The 15186-nt window shown below is 46.3% G+C and overlaps 2 protein-coding genes across 6 annotated transcripts in view; one reads left to right on the plus strand and one right to left on the minus strand.

Annotated features, from left to right (window-relative positions):
* eIF3l (eukaryotic translation initiation factor 3 subunit l) overlaps nt 1-14420 on the minus strand; it is a 49298-nt gene extending 34878 nt beyond the window's left edge. Inside the window, exons 1-6 of one of the 2 annotated variants that reach the window (XM_037431500.2) lie at nt 14248-14420; nt 13902-13947; nt 13309-13411; nt 8298-8374; nt 7767-7822; nt 2406-2475 (exon numbers count right to left, since the gene is read on the minus strand). In XM_037431500.2, coding sequence (XP_037287397.1) covers nt 2406-2475; nt 7767-7822; nt 8298-8374; nt 13309-13411; nt 13902-13947; nt 14248-14280 — 385 coding nt within the window. In that variant the 5' untranslated portion in view covers nt 14281-14420. Of the gene's footprint in view, nt 1-2405; nt 2476-7766; nt 7823-8297; nt 8375-13308; nt 13424-13901; nt 13948-14247 lie in introns of both variants that reach the window. The other variant, XM_037431499.2, reaches the window with a different exon arrangement.
* A 408-nt stretch (nt 14421-14828) lies between these two features.
* snama (something that sticks like glue) overlaps nt 14829-15186 on the plus strand; it is a 154488-nt gene continuing 154130 nt past the window's right edge. For all 4 annotated transcript variants that reach the window (XM_037431400.2, XM_037431404.2, XM_037431401.2 and 1 more), the window contains exon 1: nt 14829-15148. The gene's annotated coding sequence lies outside the window, so the exon portion shown is untranslated. The remainder of the gene's footprint in view (nt 15149-15186) is intronic.

Genomic DNA, 15186 nt, shown 5'->3' on the forward strand with positions numbered 1-15186 from the left:
AGCCGTGGCACTGCTGGTACACAATAGATGTTGCTTTCCCACGTTTAGAACGCCAAGCATCTACAGCGAGATACCTGGTGGACGTGACTCGTGGCTGGAAACTGCATCGCTTACTTTAGGATATCAACAGCACGGTTTGTTGTAAACGAGATCTCCATGGCTCTAAAACGAATTGGAACTAGCATTTTTCATTTTCTTCGTGGTGTTGAAGTAAGGTGCCATACTTCCAGTGTGTGTTTAGAATGGCTCTGGCATTACCGCATTTTTTTTTTCTGCATAACCTACGCAGTCCGTCAGTCAACAAATTTTATTTGGGTCTTAAGGAACAACAATGTCGTAGTTGCGGGTCGTACCCATGTTTGGGCCGAAAGCAAAATTATCTCAAACCTCTCTATAACAAAGTCACACCTGCCACAAAAATACTTCGTTATTTCCAAAAATTTGCTAAACACATGTACTTTTAGCACTATATCTATGACAAAGCTATTTTTCATTCACTTTGTTATAACCTATATTTTTTATATCGTGGTGCGTTATTTCTTGGTTTGAGTGTGTAGAGAAAATATTGAGCTGAAGTTGTGGCACAAATAAACGCAAATTTTGCTGCACAAGTTGGCTTCACCACACTTCTTTACACTAAAACAAATAAGGCAACATGTGGCAACATTTGTCACATTTCCGATGATTCTTGTTGGGGCGGCGGGTTATATGCAGAGTCGGGTTATGCGCACAAAATACAGCAACTATAGCTTTTCGATCATGTCTTGCCAAGTACAACAGGCGTAAAATGACCTACAGGAACTATACACAGACTCATGTAATGGCTGCAACCAAACCTGACTAATTTGGAATAACCAATTATTAAACAAAGTTATACACTCAAACCTGATTATAAGAAAGTTGCATCTTACACAAAAACAAGTTCCAAAATATCTAAAAAAATCGTTATAAAGGTTTATTCCTAACACTATATTTCAAGACTGTTTACTTTGTTATAACAAATATTTCATTATATCAGGGTTTGTTGTATCGAGGTTTCAGAGTAATAGCAAATTTACTTTGCCCAAACCCAAATACAGTACTTCCTGGCATTCCAGTTTACTGCTGTTCCTACCGCCATTCCACACGAAGGGAAAAAATAAAAATAAAAATAAGGCAGCTTGACACCAGGGGTGGCAAAGCCTGAGGGAACTAGAGAGCTGGGCCGCCTTCGTTTCTTTTTAGTAATATTTTCCTTCTCTCTTTTTCACCTGTTCGATTTTTTTCTCAATTTATTTCTTCTCCTCTTTTAACATAATTTTCCCATTTCTAATTTATCGCCTTATTTTGGTGTCTCTCTCTATTTCGTGATTGCTTTATCTTTCTTTTCTTTTTTTTTTCTTATGCGTCATGCCAAGGTGCACTTGTTTTTTTGCTAACGATTAGTTGTAAGAATTGAGGCTAGTCCCCTGCCACTGTGCGCACTTTTTCGCCTATTTGTGCAATTCGCGTGTCCTAGCATAACTCTCCCCTCCTGCACAGTCCGTAGCCATCGGGGGAGAGATGTTGACCCCTCTCACCCGGATGTCGACTGTGGCGCTGCGCTCGAGTTTCTCGCTACGCATCGCACGCGCGTTCGGGAGTCAGCCAGAAACTCTCCAGGAAACGAAGAGTGAGCACACATTTCTTTCCCGTCGTTGGCTCCCTTTGTTTGGAGCTCGCTTGGACTCGCGAACAGCGCCTTGCGCCCGCAGCGACCGCTTACTTTTCGTTGCTCCTTCCAAACGCTAAGACGAAGGGCGTGTTTGCGTGTGGTCGTACTACGCCAATCAGTGTCTTTCGAAGCCAACACGAACAGAGTGTGCCCTCGCTCGAGCGATCTGGCCCTTATGTCCCTGATCGTGAGAGCGCGCAGCATAGTTGTGAGGGCCCGTTTCCCTCAGTGGCGTGTCCCCGCGAATCCATTTTGCCCATAAAGACTCCCTTGCGGCACCCTTTGCGTTGTACTTTACGCCCGTGGTACGGATAAGCCTCGTTTGCTTTCCCGTTGCTTTTTGCAAAGGGCGCTGTACTGCGTTTTTGGTATTGCTGCAGGCAATAAAGCGTTGCAAATTCTTTGGGAGCAGTACTGTGTACTTGCCACGCTGCGCTCAACACCTTGGCTGTCTGAACACGCGTGTGCAGCGGCGTTAGCCACACTAGGCGTCGGTGAAAGCGGCCCTATTGCTCGCTAAGACCGAACCCACGCTAGTGGCCGTACTCCTTCGGGATACATGTACGCTACAAAGTGATCATCATCAAGCCTCCTCCGTAGCCCGAGCGTGCACTCGGTACGCTACACATAGAGCGTTATGCTGAGCGACAATGACAGCATACGACAACCACGCCCTTTGAAGTGCTCTACACATAAAACAACAGAAACTCACTCAATATGTAATTGAAGAGGGCACAGTAGTTGTAGTACGACTCAAATCTCTCGTCAATCTTCGGGGACCCCTGCAATCAACAGAGACAACAAGAGAAAAAGATATGCACACACATACACAGGGTGAAGTCTTAATTATAAAATTACCATGTTCTATTTCGCAATCGCACTTAGAACGTTTTGATATAGGAGGGTTGCACAGGGGCGTGGCCCACGAGATGGCGCCAACGTCGAAGAGGCAGCATATCAATCTTTGTGCTCTCTCCCGGCAGCCACCGACTACGGTGGCAGCCACCGTAGTCGCAGTATGTACACTTACGGGTGTCAGTGAGGAATCTCGCACAGACGCCCATGCGAGATTCTTATGATAGTAATGGTGAACTGTACATATTCGGTTGCCCCAACCATTCAAGTAAAAAGCCTGGTCATGAGGAAACGTCTGATGTCGGCTTTTTTACCCTTCTTACCTAAAGTGATAGTAAACCAAACGTAAAGGTTTGTATGGCTCAGCCACACACTATACTGCATGTGCGTTAAACATTTCATTTCCGGTAAGTGTTTAGAACCTACGCAACATCATAGGGGTCTGCTTTTGTGGTGAAAAACTTAGGTTTTCGCGACGTGTTATGAAGATTTCTTTACACAGCAGGAGACAAGTGCACGCACTCCATGCGCAATCGCTGCTTATCAGCGGTATCATTCGGGTAGGTGCGGCATGTTACTGATTTCAGTGCGATAGTAAACAGTCAGCAACACAGTGTCTTCTCGTTGACGAGAGCGCACTGCATCGCTGACTGTTTAAGAGAATGGTCAGCTAAGCACATAAACGGTGACATCACATTAACGCCAATCAGCTACAATCCAGACTGTATGCATTCCTGCCAACCTGGCAACAAAAATATTCGTAAAACCTTGGAGTGGGGAAAGGGGAGCGGAGGGGGTTACCAACTTTATTTAAATTTGTAATTGTGATGAATTTGCTTTTAGCCAAAAGCATAATCATGCTTTGCCGCCTAAGTCAAAAACAACACGCTAAATTCCCTTTTCCCATTTCTAGCACCAAAAGAAAAAAAAGAAGAAAAAAAAAAACCGCGAAAAACAAGAGGAGGGGGGGGGGAAAAGTCCCAAACACAAGTGCAAACATCGGCGTTGCGATCTCATAATGGCTTGGACTCGCTGAACACATGAGGGTAGGGTTTCCCACTAAGGTTAGAGGGGGAGCGCGAATGCTATCGAAATTTTGCGCCATCAAAACAACAAGCGAAAAAATCGATTCCCGTCAAAACAACTTGCCTATGTCTCCACACGTGAACAGACCCGCGCTTTCGCAACAGCTGGCTGTTGCGAAAGCGCGGGTCAAAGCTTTGGTTTTGCTCGCAACTAGATTCTTTGGACAGGAATGCCAAAACGCTTCTAGCCTTTTTTAGGTTTTGTGGGGTCTCGAATTGGCGAGCGAGGCTTCCGCCATGCTCTTGAAGTGAACAGACACAGCAGACACGGTCGGTACAAACCAAAAGAACATACATTTATTTAACTAATTTACAACGACGATATCGTCCGCTGGATGATACATAAATTGTAATTAGCACGCTAACATACAAACAACATAACACAGTAACACACCAAACACACAAAACGCGGCGTCGCCAACGCTTCACTCACCACGTGGGCCTACCGTCGGCAGCCCGCGGTGCCGTCCATGGCAGACCCACCGCAAGAGACAACCGTTCGCGGCAACCACCACGCGCCGAAGAGACTCGCTCAACTCTCGCCCGCCACCAAGGCGTGCCTTCCGCCAGGGGTCACCGCCGGCACTACCACTCTACCAACAGTGGTACTCAATGCAAACACAGCGCAATCTGTCGTCTGGCGGTTGTCACCCCCGAAATACGGCTTCTGTGCGAGACGCGCGCCACGCGGCGCAAACAACTTTACAAAGGGTGTCAGCACCCCTACAGTTTTTACCGCCTTTAATCTACCGCTGCATCAACCACGTGCACTCGGAGCTTGTAGATCGCTATCGCATTGCCGCGACCGTGGTTTTGTGCACCGCCGTTGCGCAAACGGTAGCTTCATCTTTAATCCACATGCCTTCAAAACCGAGTTGTTTTATGCTATCTATGATCGCAACACAGTTGTCCACAGAGTTGGCGGAAAGCAGGGTTGCTTTGACTGGTTGAGCGTAGGCCGCCGCACACTGTCGGAGTTCTGTCAGTAACGCCGTCGCCATACATGATCGTGTCGATCGACCGCAGTTTCGTCTACAGCGGTTGTGACAACGACAACCACGCGCACTGAAGAAACAATGCGTGCACTGTTCGCACACATACTTCTAAAGCTTCGAGCACGCTGCTCTCGATCGGCCTTCATTCAACGATTTCGGTACTTAAGTTCATATCACACGCCGCAATTAGGAAAAGTGTTCGGAACATTCGAATTTCAGCCCAATGGAAACGACTTTGGCTGGAGAATTTCACGAGTTCGTATTTGACGCAGTTTTGCATCACTGAGAATGCCTCTCAAAATCGTTTAAAATAAAATATGGTGGGGTCACAAAAAGCCCGCAATGGACTGACCTGCATTTTTGTTAATGCCGCCAGATCTTGCACACAAATTTCAATTTTAGAGAGATCTTCATGGCATCCGTGCAAACGGAAGAAACTGTCGAAGTCTGGGAGTCTCCCGCACAGTGCGGGAGATTTGGCAGGTGTGTGATGATAACACCAATAGATATTGTTCTCTCCTGGTGTCACCTTTTTTTGTGGCCTCTGCGACTAAAGCTCGAAACATATGCAGCGTTTTTCCGATGTTTCGTACGCTGGCGTCACTCAGCGTCAACGCTGCCGGTGACGGTGGCCAAAGCGTCCACTTCTGGATGATTCAGATATCTGCAGCGCCAATGCCGACGCCGGTAGCAAGTCGACAAATGGAGAACCAATCACCGCACAGCTGCCAGCAATTTATGATACGTAACAGCATCGTTGTTTGCTGCTGTCAAAATAACTGCCACCTGCCTCAGATCTATTAAGTCGTCGCAGTGCTCTGTGTGACCTGAAAATTCTCAACTGATGCTTGTATTTGACTTAGCTTGTTCCTCAGAAGCTCTGACAGGAAGCACTCTGGATTTCTTCGAACCATTTTCGAGCACCATACTCAAGTAATAATCGGTAGGCCTAGCAGGTCTGAGTGTAACGGCTGAATATGTGGCCCCAAAGATGTACAACTTCCAAGCTCAGGGGCCGTATAGTGCGAGTTTCTGGTTCTTCCTATTCTCAACAGCTGGCGCTAGAAGTAAAAAAAAAAACTTTTCGGTGGTACTGTGATTTGTTTTTATCACCTCAGAACTGCAAATAAGACATGAAACGGTTTTCAGGATTATTTCTTGTTGCTGCATTGACGGACACTGCACACTGCGTTGTGGGTCTCGGGTTCATTCTTTTTGACACACTCTGTGACGGCGTTGACGCGATGACGCTGAGGAAAGCGGTTCCAGGAAAACACTGGCAGAAACGCCGAATATGTTTCGGGCTTAACTACGGGGGTACTCGCTCGCTGGATTTCGTGCCGACCGGTTGTGCCCTCGCGATCTCCGACGTCAGCGTAGCTCTGGCCGACTGGGCTTGCCCTTCGCCATCTCCTGACGCCGATCATCGACAGCGTAGCTCTGACCTACTGGATTCGCTCTACGCCATCTCCCGACGCCGACAAGAGCTCTCGCAAGTGGTGCCCCGTCCTCGGACTCGTGTTACCATGTTTCCATTTTTCCTATCTCTTTTATCCCCTCGATATGTCTTCGCTCACTGGCTTATCTCATCTCTCTTTCTCTACACCTTTATTCCTATCCTTTTAATCCCTCCTCACACCTATCCCTTGTGGGCTACTGTTGAGGTGTCGCACCTGGTGGAGACAGTTACGGGGCTCACTTTTCTCTTCTCTTCCTTCTTCTAAGCATAAACACTCCCCATCCCCCTAACTATGGCAATGCGCTATAGCCAATAGTGAAGGCTACGCTATTTTACTAATTAGGTTTTTTTGGGAAATGAAATATTTTTCATAAAATTTCAGCAGGATTCGTAAAGTTGTAGGTGCGGTCGAAATTCGTACATTGTATGGGAAAACCGGAAGATTTGGCAGGTATGCGTATATGATCTCTGGGTGCGCAATTGCCCGACACGTGTCGTTGGACCCTGCAGCAAAGAGCATTTTTGATCCCAAGCGGCTTGAGCTCAACCACAAACAAACTATACCAAATGTCTTGCAAACGGTGAAGCCCTCCCATACAAAGAATTCGTGAAGCGACACCACCGCGGTGACAAAAATTATTCGTCCAAGCAAGACGACGACGTGGCAGCCATCTCCGAGGTCTCTAACTCGGTGCTGTTGGACCCATCCACTAGTCACATAGTTGTGGGTGTCCGCGTCCATTATTTATATGCTTTAAGCTTGTGCTGCCAACAGTGGTCCTCCATCTCCGTGAGCTCAATGTGGAAATAAGGTTTCACATCAGACACAGCTTCATCGCTGCTGACGTGGAGCGAATCGATATCTACCGCAAAGATAAACCTTATGTTTGTGGCGAAGTTGCGCTGGACCCCGGTAGTCACGCGTGTAAGTACTCAATCGCATTTCACCACGTTGGTGCCATATGTAGCGGCACACACACAACCTCTCACTGCTGCTCACCGCTTGTGGCGCGCCCAGAGCCCAAGGCCACTGACACAGCGGTAGAGGCAAACGCTGCTAGCGCCTCAAGCGGATGACGTCACGTGCAACACTCCTATACCATTGAGAGATTATAAGCAAAGATTGCAACTGATGCACCACAAATTCTGGTGCTAATTGTTACAAATCACCAAATGCTACTTAGAGCTCATCATTAAAGTAAAATAAATATCACACCAATCGATTCATCAGCCATACAATGGCTTAGTTGGCAGCAATGCAATTAACAAACTCAATGAGGCCTTATTAAATATTCTATTAGATCAAATGCGCCACGAGCAACAACCATTTATGTTCGATAGGGCAGAAGGCAGTTGCTGTTTAAGGAATCTTCATCAACTGCAAAGCTTCATTTTCGAAAATCCAAGAGGGTTTTTATTGTAAATATTTAGCTCCAGTGTCATATGTGCCTACAGTATGCTCATTTTCTACGCTCACAAGTAATGATGCCAAGCAAATACTTTCGTGTTCAATTACTCCACATGCTGCAATTACAGTATCACCAGAGTTGCATGGTTAAAGGTAGGTCAATTAACTAAAATTACAACCAGGACTACCACCATATGAATAGACGCCGACTGCTTTTCTAGCTTAATACATTTGTTAAAGCACACAGCTCGTGCGAGATCTCCACACTCACCCGAGCGTAGATCTGGCGGTAGTACAACTCCTTGTACAGAATCATGAAGATGTGATCTGTCAAGAACGAGAACAGACCTTGAGGTTCAGTAACAAAGCCACACACCTTGCACTACAACAAGCATAACGTTCAAACTACATATGCCCTAAAACCCATACCACAGTGACGAAAGAGGCCACTAAAGAAACATGTCACACAGTGAAAAATCAGCTAGCCAGCTGAAAGTGCCATGCTCTACAAGTATGAAAAAGCCGAAATGACATTTATACTACTGATCCACTTCTGCTTGTTCCTGGCACTCGACCACACCCACTCAGCGATCACACACACAGAGTGTGCGATTGACTGAATACTCATGTACGACGCGGGCACTGTCGTGCTGAAAGCAACTTCATTATTGCAAAGTTTCGTTGTACTCACAAAGGGTGGCAAAGTTTTGTACACAGAAGGGACGCAACGTTCGTTCTCTCAGACCTCTCTTTTACACCCATCCATGTGACAATGTGCTGCACAGACAAAAAGCTTGCTTACCATCTAAGATGAGGGCCATTTCTTTGGAGTTTGGTGGCGGCATCACCTTGCTGTGCTGTTCCATCAGCTTGGCGAGGCTGCAATGGCAAGTTGTTTCGCCAGTTACATAAAGAAACGCAACCCGACAAACTGGCAATTCAAAAGACAGTTAGGAAGCTCCATCATTCCACATTCACTCTCGGTTAAAGTCAGTGTTCAGTAATAAGCTGATCCTATCATATGGAAGTACCTAATGAGCTACGTCCAGATGCTCTTTCGAATTTTAAGGAAATGGTCTTAATTTATGTCTGCCTTTATCTTGCAACCAGCGGGTGTGGTACCCGCCTTGATAGCTTCGTAGCTAAAGTTTCGCACTTCTAGGCTGAAAGATGCAGATTTGATTTGGAGCAATGGTGGCCGCGACTCCGTTAACGGCAAGAACACCCATGTGCTTAAATGTAGGTGGACATCGAAGAAAACCCCTAGTTGGTGAAAAGTCATCCAGTCTCTCCCACTATGGCCAGCCTTATAACTAAATCGTTTTGGCATGCAGAACTTCTGGCTCTGTCTGAAATATTTTGTCCTGCCATACATAGCACAACATTACCACTTGCCAGCCCGGCCCCTACTTCTGATCAAGGAGGTGCCTCCCCTTCTCCCCCCACCGGGACAAAGAGAGATAAAAAAAAATGTCTACGCCCCTGTGTAGAATCTCATAAAACACGGCAAACTCTTGGTTAACGAAATTCCTGTTCTAACGAAGCTGCCGCAGGTATGATTGATTTCAGACTTGAATTATGCGCCTTTGTTTATTTCTCGGCAAATGGAACTCCAGCTAAAACTGCTCCCACCGGGTTACATTCAACGAGTGTACTGTATGAAGTGCTGTCAGTAATGAAGAAGAACGGCGACATTGAAGTGGCTAGTCGCACTGCTTCCCAGGCTGCCCAGCTTAATAAACAATTGTATCGGGCCAGTTGGTATGCATCCATCTTGGTAGGAAGCGCAGCCACTAATACGCAGAACACAGAAGTGCTTGTGTTGTGTGTTCTGTGTAATAGCGCCTGCGCTTCCTACTAAGATGGGTCCCCAGCTTATTCTCTGCTCTCACTTGTGGAGCATGCCAGCATGCATTTTGTCTTTGTTCGCAATGACGCCGACCAGAGCACCACTACCTGCCTAATAGACACTGGAAAGAACACCACTGCGCGCTTATTTTAACACTTCATGCAAATTAGTGACACATTTCAGCTTGTACTAAGACTTACGGGCATTAACTGTATGCACCTTAATTTACTCAGACATGCACAATTTAGACATGCACAATTTACTCAGACATGCTGCTCAGACATGCACAATTTAGACACCCCTATGAACTTCTGTACTTCCTCCGCACTTCTTGAGCAAATTCTTGTGAGTCCCTCCACGTGCCAAGTGTATCTTTTCTCTCTTGTTGTGTACATTTCCTAGCTTTTCTATCACTACTCTAAGGTAATTAGAGATTCTTTATTTTGATTTCGATAATCGTACTAACCAATCTTTGCTGCCTCATCAACAGGCATGCCATGCAAACTATTGGACCTACACTGTAGTCCCTTTTAAACGAGGCTGTTATTTTCTGCGTCAAGTTGAGACCTCAAGCAAACGTAAGCTAAAGTGAAACTGCCTCTCTCTATACTCGGCAACATTTCTTGACAACTCTGTGGAAGCTACAGAACTGAAATGCCGGTCTACTACTGCTCCTAGGAATAGTTTGCCGATAAGTTCTTCATCCGCCTTGCTGAAATGAACGCTGCTTTACTTATTACAAAAATCAAACAGCTGCAGGATGTCGTAGGTACAATTCAGTTAGTGTTCCCTTAACAAGAAAGCCTTCCCTTCCTTTTCTTTGACAGCACCAACTTTTCTTTAAAGTAAACATGGCGTCCATGATGCACTGGGTCAGTGCGCCACCACAAATGCACTGTTTAGTGCTCCAAGAAGAAATATACTCGCAATACGATGCTAAAATGCACCCCGAACAATCGAAGAGGTTCTCCCATTCACATTTTTCATGGATATAATTTTATAACCCTGGGCCTTCATCAATCTGCTGAGACAGCTTTTTGCCCAGGTGTCCCTCCAGATTGTTTTCTGGTAAACGAATTGAATAAACACGTTGATGCTGCAAGCGAGCGAAATCATTATCAGCCACGCGCTGCTGTACCACTTGAACTGGAGTAATAGAAAAAGTTATTACGACGTACTACTTGAAGCACATGCAAGATCCCAAACTCTGTAACTGTCGCTCTATTGTCAAGATAAATTATATACCAGATTGAAGTAACTAGAAGAATAAGAATGGGGTGGAGAACATTTGGCAAGCACTTTAAAATCTTGACAGGTAGATTGCCACTATCCCTCAAGAGGAAGGTATATACATTCGACTCCCGGTAATTCGAAGTCGCTTAATTGGAAGTTTCGGTTAATTAGAAATGAGCAAGTGGTCCCATCAGTTTTGCATGCAATCGTATAGAAAAAAATGCTCGATAATTCGAAGTTAAAAACCCACAATATTGGTTAATTAGAAGTTTTTTCAATCGACAGTCTCGTCGCGACCGTAATTTTACAGTAAAATGGGGAACTTTTCATATGCCAAAACATCTGCCGAACTGCGCGGGTGTCTTCGCCAACACTACTGTCCGCAGCGCCACAGATCTTGAAGCGGCAATCTTTTTAACACTGGCGAATCGCATCGGCGGCATCGACTGACTCTTTAGTTGACTTTTGTCGAGACTCGAGTGTGTCACCGCGTCACCCGCGCGCTGGGTTGATTCCACACGTGTTTCCGCGCTTCTGATTTTGAGTGTTGTGGTGGTGACGTACGTTTGATAATGGCAACTCGTGGCCCTTACCGAACGCTAGACCTAGCGACGAAAGTCGAAGTCTTGAAGGAAGTTGACCAGGGAGGCACCGCCAAACAAGACATTGCAAGAAAGTACGGCATTAAGCCTAACACGCTGTCGACTTTCATAATAAGCGCTTAATATTGGATGCGTTTGAAAGTGAAAAATTTAAGACATTGCGGAAGCGGATGCGCACCGGCGCCTACCCCGAGTTGGAGGAAGCACTGCTAATTTGGATCAGAGAGGCACGAAACAACGAACTTCCTCTCAGTGGTGAAGTCGTCACGGCAAAAGCGTCATCGCTTGCTGAAATGTTGGGCATCAACGACTTCGCTGCTTCAGATGGGTGGCTTACGCGTTTCAAACATCGCCACGACTTGATTTTTAAAAGCGTGTGTGGGGAGAAGGCGTCAGTCGATGAGGAAACGTGCCTGACATGGAAAGCGGGCAAGCTTCGCGAGTAGCTCGAAGAATACCAGCCGGTAGACATTTTTAATGCAGACGAGACTGCGCTTTTTTATCGGCTGCTACCGGACAAGACCCTGACATTTAAAGACGACGACTGTTCTGGAGGCAAAAGAAGCAAAGAGAGAGTGTCAGTGCTAGTCGCGGCGAACATGACTGGCACAGAACGGTGTCGCCTGCTTGTGATCGGGAAGGCTGCCAAGCCTAGGTGCTTTAAAGGCGTGAAAACACTTCCTGTGGATTATGCCTCGAACAGAAAGGCGTGGATGACATCCGATATATTTAAGGACTGGATCCACCAAACTCGACCGCAAGTTCGCGCAATCAAGCCGTAAGGTGTTGTTCCTTGTGGACCAATGTAGTGCCCACATGAACGTACCTGCCTTGAGTGCCATCCGTCTTGTGTACCTGCCTGCAAACACGACGTCCGTGTTGCAGCCCATGGACCAGGGCATAATAAAAAATGTGAAGGTATTGTATAGGCAGCATCTCGTCGAGCGCATGCTTTTGTGCATGGACAACTCGTCGCAATACGAGGTGTGTTTGCTTAGTGCCATCAGCATGCTAGCGCGAGCTTGGACCCGCGTGAAAGAAGAAACCATCGCCAATTGTTTCCGGGCCTGTGGTTTCATGGAAAACTCGGGGGATCCTTGTGCGCCAGTGGAAGTGCAAACAAATGAGCTCGACGACGGTAGCTTTCGCGCCGCGCTCGGTGACGTCCATTTTGACGAGTATGTCGCTGTGGACAGCAACGTCGAAACATGCAGTCCACTAACGAACAGCGAAATCGTGCAGATGGTTCGGCCCCATGACTGCATTCCTGAACATGACGATGATGACGACGATATCGGAAATGAGCCACCACCGAGGGCTGCCGATGTAGCTGTGGGTCTTGCTCTTGCGCAGCGGTTTTTTGTTGGAGAACACAACGCCGAAGAAGCACTTCGACACGTGTATTCCTTACAAAACTTGCTAGCCGCAGCCAGATTCGGCAAGCAGAAGAAGATGACAGACTATTTTTCCTCAAAACTGTCGCGCTTTTAAACTATTAAAAGTGCCGTTTTTAGTGCTTTTTGCATAATTCAAAGTTCGTTTAATTCGAAGTTTTTTGCGGTTCCCGTGAACTTCATATTAACGGGAGTCGACTGTAACAGCTGCATCTTGCCGGTACTTATTAGCTATGGAGCAGAGACCTGGAGACTTACAAAAAGGGTACAGCTTACATTGAGGACGACGCAGTGAACAATCGAAAGGCGAGCTATGGAAAGGAAAATGATAGGTGTGACCTTAAGAGACAAGAAGAGAGGATCAGGGAATAAACAGGGGTTAAGGATATTATAGTTTAAATCAAGAAGAGGAAATGGGCCGGGCATGTAGACAGGATAACTGCTGGTCATTAAGGTTAACTAACTATATTCCTAGAGAAGGCAAGCGGGTTAGGGGGAAACAGAGAACTAGGTGGGCAGATGAGATTAAGAAGTTAGTGAGTATAAAATGGCAGCAGAAAGCACAGGACTAAGTTGACTAGCGGAACATGGGTGAGGCCTTTGTCCTGCAGTGGACGTAGTCGGGCTGCTGCTGATGATACCAGAAATGCAGCACTGCCATGTCACGTACTCTGAACGCGCTCTCTTCTCAGTCGCACGTTCGGTGAGAGTGTTTAGTGCCAACGCAAGACCTACTTGTTCTCGTAGATGCTCTGAATCTCGTACAGGTTTCTCTCCTGGATGGCCTTCTTGAGGAACACGAGTGTGCTCTGCATGGCCTCGGTGAGCTTGTAGCCTCCTGCATTGTAGCCTGAAAATTTCATATAACCCCTTGGGGGTGCAGGGATCTACAAGCAACCACTAAAGTACTCAACCAAACAGTTCACGAAATTCAGAGTGCCGAGTACTTGACGCAACAAACAACTGTAGTAGCACGTTTTATGCTACATACATTGTACAAGTTATGGTAAATACGTCGCCGGACAGCGACATGCTTTTAAAGGAGGCTTTTAGTGAGCCAATACAGCAGATGCTTTCTGGTTGTTTCGCAAAATTTGAATCACAAGACCAGCCAATCGTGGTCATTCTCAGGAGAACACAGGTTGTGACAAACCTGAAGTGTGCCTCTGCATTCCTCTACATGCTTCTACTGTACCAGCTGCCGGCAAGCCAATAGAGGCGAAGTGCCGGCAACAACCCATACAGCCTACTCTGCCGGCACACAGTGTGTGCCTAATTACTTGACCACTTGTTCTGGGGAAGAATTTTTTAAGGAACGTTGAACTCACCATGAAGATCGCCATCGTGGATCGGGTAGCCGTAGTTATCGACGTACTGTCAATGAAAAAGAAAAAAAATAAACGATGTGGAACGCGAGTTTTCGGACTTTCAGACGGCAGCATGCACTCACTGCACATGGTTATGGGACGGAATCAGACTAACGAATAAACTCTATTAGTGTCAAGGATCTTTCAACGACTTCTCCTTGGTGTGTAATGAACCGCACAGATAAACTTGGCACGGCTTGCTTTCACGGGAAACCGGCACCAGATTGGCTGCTTTTGACATGCATTCCGTTGAGAAGACAGCAAGACATATTGCAGGCGCGGATGAGGCCAGGTCGTGCGGGCTCACCTCAACATCGTAGTCTTCCTGATCGCCCATCATTTTGAATACGTTCGTACGAAGACGTAGCCGGTGATAATCGGCGTAATCGAGAGCGCGTAGAAAAACTCGGCTTAGCGCAAATTACATGAAGCGGATGGCACGGCGGCAGGCCTTGCGGCGAAAAAAATACGCCGAAGAGGCCCATATACCAGCGTTTTGGACGACGTTCGTCGAAACCGCTAAATTAGCGAAACTATGCATGAAAAGGTGACAAAAAGGTTTTGACGTTATTAAGGTGTCAGACATCAAAACATTAAAACTTATTATATAATAAAAATTTATACACTTTTATATAAAACAACCAATTCAGTCAATTAAATTTGCAGCAAAAAAAAAAAAAAAGCGTAGCCTTTGAGAAATGCAAATGCGACTCCGAGAACATAACTAGCACTGCCTTCTCAAAGTTATTTTTTGAACTATTTAAAGAAACGAACGATTACAAATAAATACGTAATAAAAATATAAAGTATTCACAAAAGTTTGATTTTTGTGCTTGTTGAGATGTACTTTTTGTAACGGCGTTAGATCAGCCAGATGGCTCTGCGGTAGTTGTTTGTTGCTGACGCACGCTCTGCACGCAGGTGACTTCGTTGTCGTTTTGTGACTGCGCTGTAGGCGAAAAATTCATTCGAAAATGTCGTTTACGCAGTTTATACCCATCTTTTGACTGTGTACAACGCGCTAGTTGCGGCCTCATCGCCGTGTTCAGCGCGTCGCCGAAATATTTTCCCTACTCGCGCGCTCGAGGATTGTTAGGCTTAGCTCGACATCGTCGTTTCGAGCCCACTTCTCGGTCGGGTCCGAGCGTCGCATCGTTCGAGTGCTTCGCGGAAGCTGCTGGCGTCATGCGTTGAAAGCAACGAGTACGGTAAGGCGCTAATTTTTACGTGTCTCACTGAGCTGCAC

Source organism: Rhipicephalus microplus, chromosome 7, assembly GCF_043290135.1.
Source record: "Rhipicephalus microplus isolate Deutch F79 chromosome 7, USDA_Rmic, whole genome shotgun sequence".
Lineage (NCBI taxonomy): Eukaryota > Metazoa > Arthropoda > Arachnida > Ixodida > Ixodidae > Rhipicephalus > Rhipicephalus microplus.